The sequence below is a fragment of the Uranotaenia lowii genome, chromosome 2 (genome assembly GCF_029784155.1).
Source record: "Uranotaenia lowii strain MFRU-FL chromosome 2, ASM2978415v1, whole genome shotgun sequence".
Classification (NCBI taxonomy): domain Eukaryota; kingdom Metazoa; phylum Arthropoda; class Insecta; order Diptera; family Culicidae; genus Uranotaenia; species Uranotaenia lowii.
In genome coordinates this window covers 187,506,769-187,524,272 of record NC_073692.1, presented here as the reverse complement: position 1 = coordinate 187,524,272, position 17,504 = coordinate 187,506,769, and the positions used below count along the sequence as shown (strand labels likewise).

The 17,504-nt window shown below is 39.3% G+C and overlaps 1 protein-coding gene across 8 annotated transcripts in view; it reads right to left on the bottom strand.

Moving 5' to 3' along the window:
* Positions 1-6,661: 6,661 nt before the first annotated feature.
* The window catches only part of LOC129748489 (G1/S-specific cyclin-E), a 36,872-nt gene continuing 26,029 nt past the window's right edge, over positions 6,662-17,504 (bottom strand). For 7 of the 8 annotated variants that reach the window (XM_055743130.1, XM_055743131.1, XM_055743128.1 and 4 more), the window contains exons 4-8: positions 9,637-10,282; positions 9,308-9,495; positions 8,830-9,245; positions 8,535-8,766; positions 6,662-8,469 (exon numbers count right to left, since the gene is read on the bottom strand). In XM_055743130.1, the coding sequence (XP_055599105.1) occupies positions 8,230-8,469; positions 8,535-8,766; positions 8,830-9,245; positions 9,308-9,495; positions 9,637-10,282 (1,722 nt within the window). In that variant the 3' untranslated portion in view covers positions 6,662-8,229. The remainder of the gene's footprint in view (positions 8,470-8,534; positions 8,767-8,829; positions 9,246-9,307; positions 9,496-9,636; positions 10,283-17,504) is intronic. The other variant, XM_055743136.1, reaches the window with a different exon arrangement.

Below are 17,504 nucleotides of genomic sequence, written 5' to 3'. Positions count from 1 at the left end.
CCGTTCATTATTCCAACTGTTTTGCTTTCAGCCAAAAACAGCTGTTTAATGTTTTGACAACAACGTTGAGAGTATTGGTGAACTTCTCGCAAAACTGACTTTCTTCTCAGGGCGACTCCGTCCGTTTTTCGAGCGAACCTAGGTTGCCTCTCGAGCTATAAATGAGCACGATGACAGCAGTTAGAGCGAACCTAGGTTGCCTCTAGTTTGCCTCCAGGTGAAAAAAATACGGTATAAGTGTATCTGCTGTGACTATTCATAGCTGACTTGTCTACTCGGATAGAGTCGTTTCAAATTTGGAGATTATGGGCCCTTTACATAAGACGAGTCATGAGTCATTTTACTCGAGTGAGCCTTTTTGGTATTACAGTAGTCGATTCGAGTCGAATTTCAGGCGAGTAGTTTGACTGAGTCGAGTGCTTAAAGGTTCGTGACTCAGCTGTTTCACTCGACTACCGTAATACGACATTTCGCTCGACTCGACAGTGACTGGAGTGGAGTCAAGTTACTCGACTCGTCTTATGTAATAAGGCCCTATATCAGTCTTCATCCTCTCGAATTTTAATGATTCTTTTCTGCCCCTTCAATTTTCCTATCTTTTTGTTCCATAACTCACCGTATACCAAAGGGATTTTCGTATAAGTGGATCGATAGACGGTATTAAAGGGCGGACGACAAACTAAAAAGTGTCGCTGAACTGGAGAGATCGTGCAAGCTGCAGCAACAGACTCGGATATTCTTGTGGATCATCGCAAAAGTGTTCATCCTAAAATATGTTGACGGATAAGCTAGATGACTACAAAAGGCGCAACCTTAAAATGAAGGTGCTGACCTTGGAAAGCCAAAACTTATTCACGCCGAAGTAATTGGCATACTGTTACCAACTACAACATACCATTACAAGTGACCATACTCTTGGTAGGTTTAATAGCAGAACGTTACTTGACATGTGTTTTGACCCGAGCAGCTTTTTTCAGTGGCGGTTACTGAATCAGTGCTTAGAAGCCTTGCTGCAAATCGATTGATACCAATAAGGCAAGGGAGACTTCATCTTTAAATACTCAAAACATTCCGAAAGATAAAGCTTGTCCGACGGATGGAGAATATTTAGTAGGCACCGGTAGACCTCAAGAAGCAACCTGGTCCGCTCGGTCTGAGAGAAGACCGATGCTGATCAAAGAAGGGCGTATGTAAATGTATTGAGATGGCTGAGAGGAGATCCCAGGCTGTTGCGCTGTACTCAGTACCTTCTGCAAGATAATAGGGGATAATAGGAAGTTTGTTCGAAAATCTTGTCTTGACTTACGAAACCGAAGCCGGGATTTGATGTTCTGCCCTAATAGCGGTTGTTCCACAGGGTTCCATACTCGGACCTGTGCTCTGAAATATAAATATGTTGAGGTATTAACAAGACGTACGGACGTAGAAGACCTTAAACCAATATTCACAGTTCAACTTGAGTGGAACCCACTTGTACTCAGACAGTTTTTGAGCAAGAGCAAAGCGTGAATTTTTCTTAGCCTATCTTTGCTGTAGTTTGAAGTCTGAATAAAAATGTTCCAATGTGTTCATTTGTAATATTTATAAACACGTACATATCACAACCAATAGCTCTGTGCGTACACGGACCCATGTTCGAACCCGAATACAAACTCTCGGTTTGCTGTTTAAGTTGAACTCATCTACACGAAATGTGCAAGTGCATAGCAAACTTGAGTAGCTTCGATAGAATTCCCACTTTATTCTCACCAAACACTCAACAAACTGGGAGGGTACACAATGCCCTTTCCTCTTACGATAGTGGATGGTCCTACCTTGAGGTTGTGCTGCAACCCTTTCTCCTCCTTACTAAGACACCTCTATGGCATGTCACGCGTACAAACTTAAGAATCCCACTAAACCAGGTAGTAAGGTTAATGTACTGATTACAGCTTCCGGATGAAGGAAATTATGCTTCAGATAGCACATCATAAAACCGTAAAACCATAAGTATTACTCGTGACCAACAAAATAAGTTGTGACGCACATGGAGAGAACTGTTGGAGGACACAACACATCTTCGAAACAGCAGCTGAAATACTTCAAAGTAAGGGCCGATAACCGCATAAGTTTTGGCCATGCCGTGGTTCAAAGAGTAGCAAGAGACATCTTTTTGCTAAAAAATGTAGCACTGTCTTAACTATGATAGGGAGGAGTGGCCTGGAGACTCGGATATTCTTGTGGATCATCGCAAAAGTGTTCATCCTCAAATATGTTGACGGATAAGCTAGATGACTACAAAAGGCGCAACCTTAAAATGAAGGTGCTGACCTTGGAAAGCCAAAACTTATTCACGCCGAAGTAATTGGCATACTGTTACAAATACAACATACCATTACAAAATTACAAGTGACCATACTCTTGGTAGGTATAATAGCAGAACGTTACTTGACATGTGTTTTGGCCCGAGCAGCTTTTTCCAGTGGCGGTTACTGAATCAGTGCTTAGAAGCCTTGCTGCAAATCGATTGATACCAATGAGGCAAGGGAGACTTCCTCTATAAATACTCAAAACATTCCGAAAGATAAAGTTTGTCCGACGGATGGAGAATATTTAGTTGGCACCGGTAGACCTCAAGAAGCAACCTGATACGCTCGGTCAGAGAGAAGACCGATGCTGATCAAAGAAGAGCGTATGCAAATGTATTGAGATGGCTGAGAGGAGATCCCAGGCTGTTGCGCTTCACGGGATGCGTGTACTCAGTACCTTCTGCATGATAATAGAAAGCTTGTTCGATTTGAGTCTTGACCTACGACACCGAAACCGGGATTTGTATTTTCTGCCCTAACAGCGATTGTTCCACAGGGTTCCATACTCGGACCTGTGCTCTGGAATATAAATATATTGAGGTATTTACTAGACGTAAGGACGTAGAAGAACTTAAACCAATATTCACAGTTCAACTTGAGTGGAACCCAGTTGTACTCAGCCAGTTTTTGTGTGCTGAACTTGCACATAGTCGAATCCAAGAGCAAAGCGTGAACTTTTCATAGCCTATCTTTGCTATAGCGAACAAACTGAAGAAAAATGTTCCAATGTGTTCATTTGTGAATATTTATAAGCACGTACATATCACAACCGATAGCTCTCACGGACCCATGTTCGAACCCGAATACAAACTCTCGGTTTGCTGTTTAAGTTGAACTCATCTACACGAAATGTGCAAGTGCATAGCAAACTTCAGTAGCTTCGATAGAATTCCCACTTTATTCTCACCAAACACTCAACAAACTGGAAGGATACACATTGCCCTTTCCTCTTACGAAAGTGGATGGTCCTCCTCTGAGGTTGTGCTGCACGATGCGTCGCAAGGCCCAAAGTTCACCTGGTTCGGGTGTCTGGTGGTTTTGCTGTTGGGCAATGATAAACGGTACCGCGTAGATGGTCCGGCGGGACACTGTTGGCAGTTACCACATCTGCGTTATACCACAATGGCGGCTCACCCGCAGGGGGGGGGGGGGGGGGGGGATCGGGAGAATTGAAGCGGCCTCTAGCAGATAACGGCCTAGCACGGCAGAGATGTCGGGCACGGTGCCTCGATCTCACACAGAGGCTCTCTGGTCGTTGGTAACACCTTCGGGTTCCTGCGATTGACCTAGGAGCGATTCGGCACGAGGGCCGCTGACAGCCTGCACGAGGATGGCCGGCGGATTATGGTGAGCTCGACATTCGGTTCGCGATGGTTGCACAGCACGTAGCGGATTTGGCACTCGTGGCTATTCGGGATTTAAGTCAACAATCCAGGGTCCAGAGACATGATGGGAGGATATCAAGGGAATTAGTAGGTCGCCTGGTACGGGGTCCAATATGGCAGCTACTTGGAAGTTCAAGCTAGTCCAACTTTAAGCTTTACTTTCCTTCAGCGAACGTAGTGACGGGTCTGAGAGCTCGAATTCAAATGAGGCTGCGTTAACTTTGAGGTTTTTGACCCCGTATACAGTTCAATGGTTTGTCTTCATCCATCATGCTCTATAGTCTTCGTTTGCCATTTTCGGTAGCGTTGATGATCCTTGCCAATCCTAGCATTATCTGATACCAAACTCCGCTGTTGACCTAACGCGCTGTGCTGTTGACGTGTTCGGGAAGGTTTAGGACGGCCCTTCCTCCTCCTTACTAAGACACCTCCTTGGCATGTCACGCGTACAAACTTAAGAATCCCACTAAACCAGGTAGTAAGGTTAACGTACTGGTTACAGCTTCCGGATGAAGGAAATTATGCTTCAGATAGCACATCATAAAACCGAAGTATTACTCGTGACCAATAAAATAAGTTGTGACGCACATGGAGAGAACTGTTGGAGGACACAATACATCTTCGAAACAGCAGCTGAAATACTTCGAAGTAATGGCCGATAACCGCGTAAGTTTTGGCCATGCCATGGTTCAAAGAGTAGCAAGAGACATCTTTTTGCTAAATAGTGTAGCACTGTCTTAACTATGATAGGGAGGAGTGGCCTGGAACACTACAGACCCAAATTACAGAGCATACATCAGCAAATAGCCATGACAGTTTCCTATGCATACAGGACCATCTCAGCAGATGTAGCTTTTGTCAACGCGGGCATAATTCCCATATTGCTCGGAGTGCGTAGATACGGAGAAATCGTCTGAATACGATTTCTTTTTTGCCTCTGGTTCATGTCAAGGCGTAGACAACTTTGAACGCTATGAATATAAATAAGATCAGTTCTAACGAACATTCGTGGCGTGATATAATCGGCGAAAGCTCAAAGATCATGTGCGATGTGATTTTGATCAAGAGAGAGGATGAGCGAATAGAAAGACTAGCTGAAGGAAGGTCGATTCAAAAGCAACGCGATTTTCGGGCGCCGTATAACTGTGATCTGTACTCATGCGTGTGTGGTGAGGCTTAAAAAGACTTACGTACTCAGCAACGATATTTCCTACTTACTTACTTAATCATCCCGCGCCGATCCTCCGGTGCATAGGGCCGTGGTAAAAGACCTCCACTGTTGACGATCCGGAGCCAGCGTCTTCACCTGGTCCCAGTCAAGATTCTCGTCGACAGTTCGGATTTCAGCGGCTAGGCTTCGCCGCCACGAGTTTCTGGGCCTGCCTCTTCTTCGATGACCTTCTGGATTCCAGTCAAGCGCCTCTCTGCAAATCTCGTCTTCATCTTTTCGCAGCGTGTGCCCAATCCATCTCCACTTACGTTCCCGAATCTCGATTTCTAGCGCCCTTTGATGACACCGGCGATGTAGTTCCTCATTCGAGATCCAGTTGCCAGGCCACCAAGCGCGGATGATGTTCCGCAGGCAGCGGTTTACAAATACTTGCAGTTTTCGCGTCGTCACCGCATATGTGCACCAAGTTTCGCACCCGTACAGCAATACGGATTTGACGTTGATATTTCCTGCTGAAAGTAAAAGCAGAAAAACTATCCGGAGTGGTCATAACGGGATTCCAGATTGGTAGTTTCGCTTCTGGCCAGGCCTTGGTGTTTTAAAATCCTACAGCAGTGACTGCTGTGACCAGACGCGAGTTACTTTTAAAGCATTACTTAATCGACACACGTCTTCGATTTCTATGTGGCGCTTGGGTTAGATCCGACGGTTTTCCCAATAGTGTCAGAACTCGGTGGCACCTATACTGGTTCCGGAATCATCTCAATCTCACATTCGGAGGCCCTATGATCACGAGGAGGAAACTCTGCGCGGCCCGTGTCTTGACTCTTGAGAAGCCAGTAAAACCAGCTTGATTCCGGTAGACTCTTAAGATGAAAAGTATCTTCAGATGGTCTTCGATGAGCTTTGGTGCCCATTCGAAGTGTCGTTTCGCGTCTGTTACGTTTACTGGAGTTAGACGAATATTTTGAGTTTTTTCATGCCATGCACCGCGCAGAATAGGCCCCTATGTGTTTCCCAGATTTCTAGAAGGTACACCGGGGCAAGTGCAAACTCGCCAACTCGCCAAAAATATTTCTTCTTCCAGAAATTGTAGTTTAGGTCCAAACAAACAATTCGACATAGATAAACTAAACTTTCTTTAAAATATTCACTAAAAATACTGCACTGTTTGATTGCACACGAATTCAAGTTACGTACAAGACATGAATTATGTGTTTTTTTAATAAATCGTTTCGTTGAAACGGCTCTTAATAGTGTGTTTTTGTTTTGCATATTTTGGCTACAAAAAAAGGGCATTCAAATAATTTTTTTCATTGAAAGGTGAGTTTTTGAGACTGGTATTCAAGGGAAAGCATAAAATTTATGATTTATGTCTTTTGCTTAAAACAACTGGCAAACGGGGAGTCCCAAAAAGCAAATTGTATTTTTTTTCGATGCAGGAATCGTCATTTTGTCAGTCACCGCACTTTGTTGAAAATTCTACTAAATTGGCTGGGGAAAATTCCACAAAATGCATCCTCTCAAAATCAAAAAATATAGTTTTGGCAGCTGCCTACAAGGCCAAAAGAACCGTTTCCTTCTTGTAATTAAGTTTTTCCTTAAGAAAACATTATCGGTATTAGAAAAAGTCGAGTGTTTTTCAGTTTTGAACTCGGATGAACTGACTGTGTTTGGAATTCAAAAATATGTTTTTTTTTTAAGTTTCAGAACTCGAAGACAGGAACTTTCGAAAAACAGTTGCACAAGACCAACTATTTCTAATTTCAATATTTTTATTTATTTTTCTCAATTTCCTAATTATTTTATACAAATTGCATGTGTTCTACTTACAAAGACCTAGGAAATCCTCCCTAACCTACACTATTGTTTAATATAGCAATAAAATACTCAACTACAATGAAATCCAAGAGTTAGCGTTGCAACAGGTTAGAATTTACCTTAATTTTAAGTAACAGTTCGTAACAGTTAGAATTTCTCGCTTTGGCCAAAACAGCCGCGTCCTCGCCTGTTTGTTATGGTCAAATATTCTGAGATCTCTACTATACAATTGGAAATTATTCATCCTATCGAAATCTAAGATTATCTTGAACAGTCAGTATTCAGTTTGCTTTTGTAGTCCTGTCTTGCTATATCACACTCACCCTAGCTTCACTTCAACCGGGAATATATTATTGAACGGTAATTATTGTCATCTTAGAAAACTAATTCGCATATCGCCTTACTAGGACCGATACGGCGACGATGATTAAAGCGCATAACTGAAGTGTAGGGTTTTCTAGTAGTTTGTGACCTAAGCGTGTAATAAGCGTACTATTTCTCTTTTCTCAAATACTTAACGAACTAAATTACGCTATGGTTACAGCGGTTCGATATTATTAAAGTTTTGTGTGGTCGATCTTTCTCTCTCCTAGAACTAAAGAAAACTTTTGTCAAAGAAAAGCTTCAAGTCTTGATTTTTTTTATTTTCTCTGGGGTTGTTCTTGGCGCGGGTTTGAACGTAAATTAGATGTACTTGGTAAGGCAAATGTATTGCGATTCGTCTAAAAATGAAAAAGTGAGTGTTAAATGTGTGGATGGTTGAATCGAAATCAAATTCTCAGATAACACTAGTTTTCTGAAATTTTGATTTCGAGAGAAAAGAAAACATGAATAATACTTAAATGAAGGAATGATATAATCTATATCTCATTTTTCATTATCAAGGAATGATTAGTGGTTAGCTAACTATAGGTATCAAGTTAAATGATTATTTGGATAAGCTTGGAGGGATTAAAACGTTATTAGGAAAGGATGCATTTTGTGTTGGATAAATTGCATTAGTTCAAGTTAGATGCTATTTTGGGGCGTTAGGTATTACTGGGATTTATAAGACTATTAAGTTATAAGTTTTGGAAAGGATCTAACGTATTTTACATGACATGATAAGATTCAAACTTGCATTGATGGATGACTTTGAAAGAGTTTGTTTATTCCCCATTTGCTTATGATCATGTGACAGAAAAAGTTCGTGCTACAAATTTTTGTCGCGCGACATCCATACATTAATGTCACTTGGAAATTGTCACACGACTAAAATAATTTTACAGCATCCTAAGAGGAAAATGAAATCCTTCTGCTTCCTACCATTGAAATCAAATTGCATACAAAAAAATAATAAATTAGCCTTTCTTTAAATAATTGGGTCACAATAAAATCTAATAGAACCAAAGAAGAACATACAAATTGAAGGAGAGAAAAGATGGACCAGGTAGATTGTCACAACACACATTACACTAAATAATTACGATGAACAGTGCAGTTTTCTTATACCTATCAAGTCCTATCAAGTGATTATCACCGCTATCTTATTCTCTATTTCGAGTGCCACTGTTGCTGCCGCCGTTCCGCCCGTTGCCGTGGATGTGGTGCTTGTAACACCGGGAATAACGGCATCCAACGATTTGCGGCTGGAGGCGGGTGGGGTAAGAAGACCTTCTGGGTCGAGAATTTGTGCCGGTGACGCTTCTTGCTGGATCATACTGGCCAACGTTTCCAGCTGCTCTCTCCGAAGCGTCGCGCGATCCTAGGGAAATAGATAGAAACCACGTTAATTACAAGTTTCAGATTTAAAACCGATGGAATACTTACAAACATATCTAAAGTGGTTGTGTGGGTTTGAATGATGTGCGAACTGTCCGTAACCAGGTTAGGGCACACGTGCAGCAAACCGTAGCTACTTTTAACCTGATCGTTACTTTCCAGCAGCGCCATTGGTGAGAGTTCATTCTCATCGCAGATCACCAAAAAGTACGGCTCCATCCACTTGGCACAGGGAGCAATCACTTCCCAATCAAGCCCGGACACGGTGGTGGCAGTTTTCCTAAAGAAAATAATTTATTATTGGAAATGTTCTGTTAAGTTTTTTAAAAACAAATCTTCTAACCGGTCGAACGTATGACTAACGGCAGCCGCAGCAATCACAGAATACGGGAAATTCGCCAGATTAACGTCCAGCGAACACAGATCAATTAGCTGAGCAGTCTGGGCAAACTCCATGCCGGAGAATTGTGGATAAACGAACGCCTCCGAACATTTGCTCTCGGCCAGCGATTTAGCAGCAGCAGCAGCACCTTGGGATTGCTGCTTTCGACAGGAGGATTGTTTCACAGGTTCCAACTGCCGACTGGTAACGTTGATCTGCATGTACAGTCCCAGCCAGCCCATGACAGTAACCGGGTTGATGCACCACTGCAGCTCACTGAGCAGCAACAGCTCCTCCCGTAGGATGTCTTCCTCTGAACAGGCGCCATCTGTTACGTAGGCGAATTCTCCGATTTTGGGCGGGTAAATCTCCTCAACCTTTTTGGAAGAAATAAAACGATAAGCGAACAGAAAGTAAATTAAGTTTTTTTTTAACTTACTTTAGCAGCCACAAACAGCGAGGTGATGCCGAGCAGTTGCAGGTGTGTTTTCTTTTGCTCCTTCTTCCGGCTCAGGAACCGATCGATGTAGTCCACCGCCAGATAGTACGTTTCCCGGTGAAGTTTGTACACCTCACAAACCTCGATCAACCAGTCAAGCAGAATTGCCCGCATTCGAGGTTGAAGGCCTAAAAGATGAAAAATTAAAAATTTAAATTACAAACTTGGTTTGTACCAATGAGGTTGGAGAAGGTTCGTTTCACAAAAGATTTCAACTGTACCTATTTTCAACAAATTTTATCAGATTTGAATACATAAAAAAAACTTACCAGGGTGCTGATCGAACATGCTCGGCTCTCGCTCCAGCGAAGCCTTTTCGTCCTTGCGGCACATGAGCTTCCACACCTCGGTCGATTCGGCCCAGAGAAGTGTCGGCAGCGGACAGCTTCTCAGCTCCGACGAGGGTGTCACACAGCAGGAGAGGGAAGGTAACCGAGAAGCCGCTTTACTACAACCGTTGGAGCTACAACATCCACTGCAGCAGCTGCTGTCACTGTTCCCATTCTGATGCTGACTACAGTGGTGATGCGAATGGTTGTGGTGATGATGCGGGGGATGATTGTGGTGTTGTTGCTGCTGTTGCTGCAGCTTCCGGTTGCCGCGAGGCGTCGTGTCACCTTTGGTGTTCCAACTGCCCCGCGAACCATCACAGGAGGGACTGAGAATATTGCTATTTACAGAGGGTGGACTAGCCAGCGGGAAGATGTCGAACTCGGCCGCCGTTGAGAAACAATCGGACGAGCTCTGGGTATCTGAGGTGTAGTCACTGCTAGGTATGTGAATGCTGGCCGCACTGTTGCTGGACGTCGCAGAACTGACCACCGAAGGCATCGGGACCGATGGAGCGGACGATGCAGGAATAGGAGACCGTCGTTCCGTTCCATGACGTTTCGCTGGTCGCTGGTTCTCCTGGTCCTGTAAATGAGAAGAAGATTCCGTCAGTACGTTCGTATTTCGATTAAAGCTAATGGAATTGACTATTCGAAACATAAGAAAATCTACGACAAATATGAAACAAAACCACATCTTTCCTAAGAACCGCGGGAATGACTGATCCGAAGTCGAACGAATCAGCTGATTTTCTGTCGAGGCATTTAAAACCAGTCTCTAACCAACACTTCCGTTATCCTTTTCGAACATTTAAAAAACTAATGAATGCAGCATTGTTCACGGACACGATAACGAACTTTTTTGTCCATTCATTTCCTAACCGATTGTTCCGTTTTGCTTTGTTCATTTGTGTCAGATCAGAAGCGAGCATCGGCTCACAAAGTGAACGAACAGAAGCCGAAAAGGACTTCCTTGTCCTTGAGGAAGAATAGAGGCTCACCCATCTTAGCGATTCGCACACGTGCGGACGTGTGCTTTTCTTTAAAACGACCTTTCAAGAAGCACATAAGAGCATGAGTAGTGAGTCGTTTTTTTGTTGTGAGTGGAACAAAAAAAAAGAAGACACAGCTACGTGAAATCGAAGAGTTTAGTAATTTGTTTGACTAAACTAGGTCTGTACTTAAACACATAATGTTAAAACTTTTTTCACAAAATTTTTTTACCGAAATTTAATTAATAAAAACACACCAGCCCAGATTACCATGAGACATGAGACCTCAGACCAGAGACCTGAGTCCCATGTCTATGATTTCTGTAAGGAGTCATATATCAGGACTCAGGTTTCATGTTACAAGTTTCATGTCTCACATCTCGAGTCGTTTGTCTCGTAATTTGTAAAGTGTAAAGTGATTTGTAAAATTTCTGGTGTCTTATTTTTTGTTTGAATTATAGTCGTTTGGCCATCTTTATGGCATTCGCGAAATGTTATTGAAAACCTTATCCGATACAACCGTGTTCGATGTTTACTTTTGGGCTTGAACTCGCGGACATTTGCTCAGGAAGCAACTGACTTGCCAACTGAGCTGTAAATATAACAAGCCCTTATGATTTCAGACCTCATGTCTCAGGTCTCAGATCTCAGGTTTCAAGTCTGAGATCTCAAAAGACCTTCTCTGGCTCCAGCTTGATGGTCTCCTATTGGATTCGAACCGCCCATATCTATCAGTGTTTCCTATTCGACGAATTTCCATTGTATCTGGATCAAGCCAGACAACCTCACCTGACTTCAAATCAGATGACCTTTCAGCTCTGGCTCGGCGAACATCCAATTGGCGCTGGAAGCGAAAAGTTATTCTTTCAATCCTTAAGTAAACCCCGTAAGATATTCCATCGCCTATAGATTCTCGACTTTCATCGAATTTGGCTCATCAATCTAGCAGAGCTAGAATCCATTTTTCTCCATTTTCACAATAACTGGGTTGCTTTGTCAGTTGTTGTTATTATAGTTCGCCTAAATATGGTTGACCGTTGCCAGGAACTGGTGGAGGAAAATGTTTCCCCATCGCTGGAGAGCGCTTGCGCTTTGCCACCGATGTCAGGAACTGCCGGCTGAGTCCTAAAATCTGTACCACGATCGCTGCAGGGAACACGTACTGGTCTCACATTTTCGACTTTTTTTTATTTTTGCTGATGAGCACTATTGTCACAGTCAATCATAAAAATATAGTTGAATTTACTATATTTATAGTTGAATAACAAAAATCAATCAAACAATTGTAGTTGATTTAATCATATTTACAGTTGAATCAATTATACAATTACAGTTAAATCTATCATATTTATAGTTAAATGAGAGAGGTCAACCAGGAATGTATAGTTGAATCAATTATATTTATAGTTGAATCAATTATACCATTACAAGGGTGGCTAGCGAACCGGGAAAACCGGGAATTGAAAATGGCACCTGGAAAACTGGGAAAAAAAACTGGAATTTCAAATCAAAACCGGGAAAATTCTTTATAGATTGTTTTTCTGATAAAAAAAAAACCTATTGAATCCTTAAGTTCATTCATTTCATCATGATAAAAAAAAAATCATAATTTTTTAATCAATTTCATTTCAGAATGAGAAACCATTCGGGAATAGCGGAAAAAATCGGAATTTTAATTTCATGAGTATAATGCGGGAAAAGGTTGGGAATCGAGATATTTGAGCTCAGCTCATACATTTTAGGGCTCTGAACTGTTCCAGTTCCTGTTCAAAAATATGTTAAATGTATGTATTTTAAATTAACGAAACATCGTAGAAAAATTTTCCGAGCATAAACTATTTTTAGCTCAAGGATATTGCTCAATATGAAAAAAACTCAATGAAATTAATTAACTTTTGATTACTGCGAAGCTTGATTACGTTATGTTTTGATAAATAACTTTTATGTCGGTGATTGATACCATAGTGCACTTTCTTTACTAATCTCTGGAAAAAAAACACCTAACATATGGAAGGAGAGACAAGTTTTTTTATTTAGAAATAATTCAAATAAAATTCATAATTTTTTTTGTGCTGAGTATTAACTGAGTATTAACTGTTGTGTTAGTAAGAAAGGGAGCCCTAATCGTCGCGGCGATTTAACTGTAATAAGAAATAAGTTGAAACAATTAAAACTCATAAGTTGAAACAAGATAGTTTTTTTTTAACTTAATTCACATCTCGAAAACTGTTCGAATCTTCATCAGTAGCTCTTTTTTTCAAAAAAAAAAAAAAAGTTTGTGCTGAATCGAAATTTGAAAAAATGAGCAGCCATGTAACAAACATATTTGAAATGAGGGAACCATTTTGAAGAGTCCGACCAAAAAATCAAATGAATTCGTTTGAATAAATAAAAATGAAATGTTATTAGAATGGAAAAAGACTGAAATGAATTTACTGCCGTGTTACGCCCAAGTGACGTATAAACCATTTTCATTTTAAGCGAATAAAAGCGATTTTCTCTTTTTCCTCTTTATTCGTTAATCTGAGACTTTTCATAAAATGTGATCTGTAGAATTTATGCATAGATAGATGACAAATGCAGCCTTTTGAAACACAACTCTTTATTTTGCGTAAAATTCGTATAATTACTTCAAATGGATATGCGTCAGTTCGGCGTATAAACGTTTGTTTTGATTAGACGATTTTCCGTCGGAGTGACGTTTATCCTTAGTCTTTTCGTGCAGTTGGAACAAATTTCGTTCTTAGTTAAAATGGTCAGTGCGTTGGATCTTCTTAAATTGTATTCGAGTGAGGAAGAAAATTTTAGTGATGCTGTCGGAGAAACTTCTCAAGGCAATGTTCATTGGAAAACCTAGAAATTTGGTCCAAAGATGTAAAAATGTTTGATCTAGTACCAGGCCAAGTTTCGTTAAAATCAATGAACGTGATCAAAAATGGTGCCGGGTAGAAAATGAGGTTCATTGGATCAAATTTCAAGATTTTTCAATGAAAATTGTCAAAGATACAGCACAATATTGTTGCTTGACTGACAAACTTACCATAAACAAATTTCTTTGTAACAAAAACATCGCAAAATTAATGAAGAATTAGTTTTGTTCTACAAATGTTAAATAATTCCTCGAATTTTTTTAATTAGTGTAGATGTCGACGTTTGCATTCAAATTTTATTTATCAAAAAGGCTCGACAACTTCTTTGTTCGAGAACCCTTTATTCTGAGGAAAGGGGGGGGGGGGGGGGGGGGCTTTTTTATTTTTTTCTAAACCGATTGTTATGTTAAAATATGATTTTTTACAAATCTAAGGAATGTCGCCTGTAAATTATACGGGTTATTGAAATTGTTCTGTATCACTTTCAAAAACGCATGGATATACGTCACTTCGGCGTATAAATCGCACTTTTGGCGATTAGTTTTTATCGATTTTCTCAAAAACTGTTTGATATTTTCTAGATTTGTTGAAAGCATTTGATAGCTCATAGAAAAACGCACACAATAGCGTCAAAAAGTCAAAATCGAAAAAAATGGATATACGTCACTTCGTCATATCACGGCAGTTTAGTGGTCCATTCAACTCGAACTAATTTTCTTGAAAAGTGAAATTTTATTAAGGTCTTATTATCAAATGGTGTTAATTTTAACAATGAGAGTTTTTTACGTTACTTTACTTGTTTGATTATTTTGAATTGAGTACCTTTATAGAAAAAAATGCAATATCCAGTAGGTACACTAAAGCAGACCCATGTAATTTATCGAAAATCCTCTCTATACGCTCAGTGCTGCTCCCTTCTGAGTGGGGGTATCATAACAGGCCGCGAAAATAGCTTGTACACCCTCTTTACTACCTAATAGTTTGAGTCTTTGATAACGTAAACTTCAAAAAAGGTTAAAAAAAATCAAAGTAGCCGTTGTTTGAATTCGTTTTGGTAGCATAAATTTCAAGAAGTCATTCAACCAAAATGGGCCGCAAAAACTGTGCAGTTGTTGGATGTTTTGCTTCCAAATCCGGAATAGCAAAGAAAACATTCTTTCGTGCATCTGGTAAAAGCAGGTAAGTGTTCTATTTTCAAAATTGATAAGATTCGGTTACATTGAATGATCTCGAACATTTCAGATCATTTGAGTGCTGGAAAAAGTTTAGCGGCAATCCAGACATGAAGCCTCACCACTTAATCTGCGAGAATCATTTCTCAGAGGATGATTTTATTAATAAATCCAACCATTCCCAAGGGTAGGTAGTTTTTTTGTACGAAGAAACAACCGGACAATCATTTTATGATTTTTAGCCTTATTCAAAATGCGAAACCAACACTTAATGGCCCGAAGATTTTTGAAAACGTATTCGAAACCAAAGATTTTCCACCAGTTTTACCGGATGCTAGTGATATTCCTCGCGAAGTCGAAAGCTACCATGGTAAGATATTTTCGAAAATTTTAACGTTATGAATGTATCCTTATTTCCTTGAAAACCACTTACTTAGAACGATACACAGTGTGTACCTGAATGGTTTTCCCTGATATCAATGTTTTTTACAAAGTTTGAAGTTTGAATTTTGATAGCCCAAGAAGGCCCACTTAGTTAAATTATTAATGTTCTGTTCAAAGCAACGCAAAAACAAATTTAGACTTTCTAATTGCTACTAGAATAACAGGAAAAACTTTGATCAACGGGTAGGAGGGAGTTAAGGGACATTTCTTTTTTAAATTTATTACTCTTTTTTGTTAATTCAATGCAGACTGCTCCTTAAAAAAGAACTAAAATTGGATGTTACAAAAAATCTATTTTCTTTACTTTCATCAAAACCAAGATTATATCGTAAATTTTTGTGTCGGTAGCAAGGTTCAAAATCCATTCTACTTCATATTTTTATCCTTTAATTTTTTGTTTTTTTGTTAAGTCGTTTTGACATAATTTTTCATTCGCATTCAATAAAAAAAAATTCAGATTTTTTGTGTAATTGTGTAATCGAATCGTCGTATTAGCTGGATTTTGAACTCATGTCTCAATAAAATGTGTTGAGTTTAAAATCAAATTCATGAACAAGCAATTCAGACATAGCTCACGTATGTCATTTTTCAGGACTAAATCGACAGATAGGCCCGCGGTTGGTGTGAAATCTGAACTCAAGGACATAATTGAACACATGGCTTTAGAGAAAAATATCTCCAATTCTATTTTGGAAATTCTTTGTTATGACTGTGTGTCATTATTAGTAGATAAATATTCAAATATGCTTATAGGGGCCAAGCTAAAAGAAATGAATTGCAACTATCAACTTACAATAGATAAAAAAAAGAAAAAAACAAAATAACTGAGAAGTCAAAAAAATTGAACATAAAAAAATTATGTAAATCTATTATATAAGTATATTTAAGTATTGTTTATTTATTAGGTAAATTAGTTTTAACATTATTTGAATAAATAATTTGTAAATTTTGACAAAAACCAAAAAATGTTTGTTTTATTTGATTCTGCATATTAAATACTTTTCTTCTTCTACAAACCACGATAGTTTCGCAAAAGTTTAATGATAGTTTTTAATCTCGACAATCTTATTTCAATTTAATTGATTAACAGATTTTCAATTAACTCAACGAAATAATCAAAAATATTCTTCAGCTTGTAAACCATGTAGATGTCTCTATTGTACTGACTGCCAACCATAATAACTTTGAATGCGATTTGTTTTCCCAAGACACACTTTGGTATCCTTAGTAACATGGGTGAGTTTTGTTGCCCCAACTCTTTAGATGGCGTTGCGAACATCGAATATCCATATAGAAGAATGTATGTTCGCGGCAAAGCCCACTTCTTTATCTTGAAGTGACGGTATCTTTGACTAAAGTACCCCAAATGACCCGACTTTTGAAAAAGTGATGTGCTGCAGGCTAAAATTGATCCTAGGCCTAGTGCAAAATCTCATACCAAATTTGGGCCAGATCGGATCACGGGAAGGGGTCGCTCAACGAGCTTGAAATTTATATGGGATATTGAGACATTTTGTTCTGGAGAAACATGAAAAACCAGTTTTTCATCAATAACTTTGGTTTCCTTCGGCCGATTTCTTTTAAAAACGGGTTTTCTTAAAGCCAAATAATGACAAATATTTTATCCGAAGACTGCAAACCGATTTGAGTTAAAATAAAAAAGTTGTAAGGCTTAAAAATGGGCTAAGTTTTTTTAAGGGTGGTATTCATCACGGTCAATGCTGCGTCGAATGTTCGAACGCCCCTACTGATTAACTATTTGAAATGTGATCCCGGAGCTAAGAATCAGAAATTGAAATTAAAATTCTAATTATGAATCCAAACTTTAATTTAAGTTGTGATTTATACATCGGTTACTCAATCCGTAATTATAAAATAAATTTAAAATTGCAGAATTCAGAAGCGAGAGCTCAAAAGTAAAATTCAGTATTTTTTTCTGGGATTTTTATCAAAATTCAGTACGAGGGAAATAAAAGTATTTAGCTGAATCCTCAACTTGAAATTTGGAAAGTATTACATACCATAATATCAGAACCATGTTAACTTTAAGGATTTTATAAGGGGAAATGAAGAATCGATTTACCGATGTTCGTTTATTTTTTACCGAAAAAATTACCGAATAGTTTACGATTTACACATGTTAAGATTTCGGTAAAAAAAAATAACCGAACTCGGTAATTTTCGTTTACTGTGTAAGTCACATAAAGGACACAAAAGTGCTCAAAACGGGATTTGGTAAGTCACAAAAAGTGCATTGATGTGCTTTCAAAATCAAATCACCACTTCGAGTTTGAGTTTCAGTTAGAACAACATCAAGGCGTGGTCTTTTT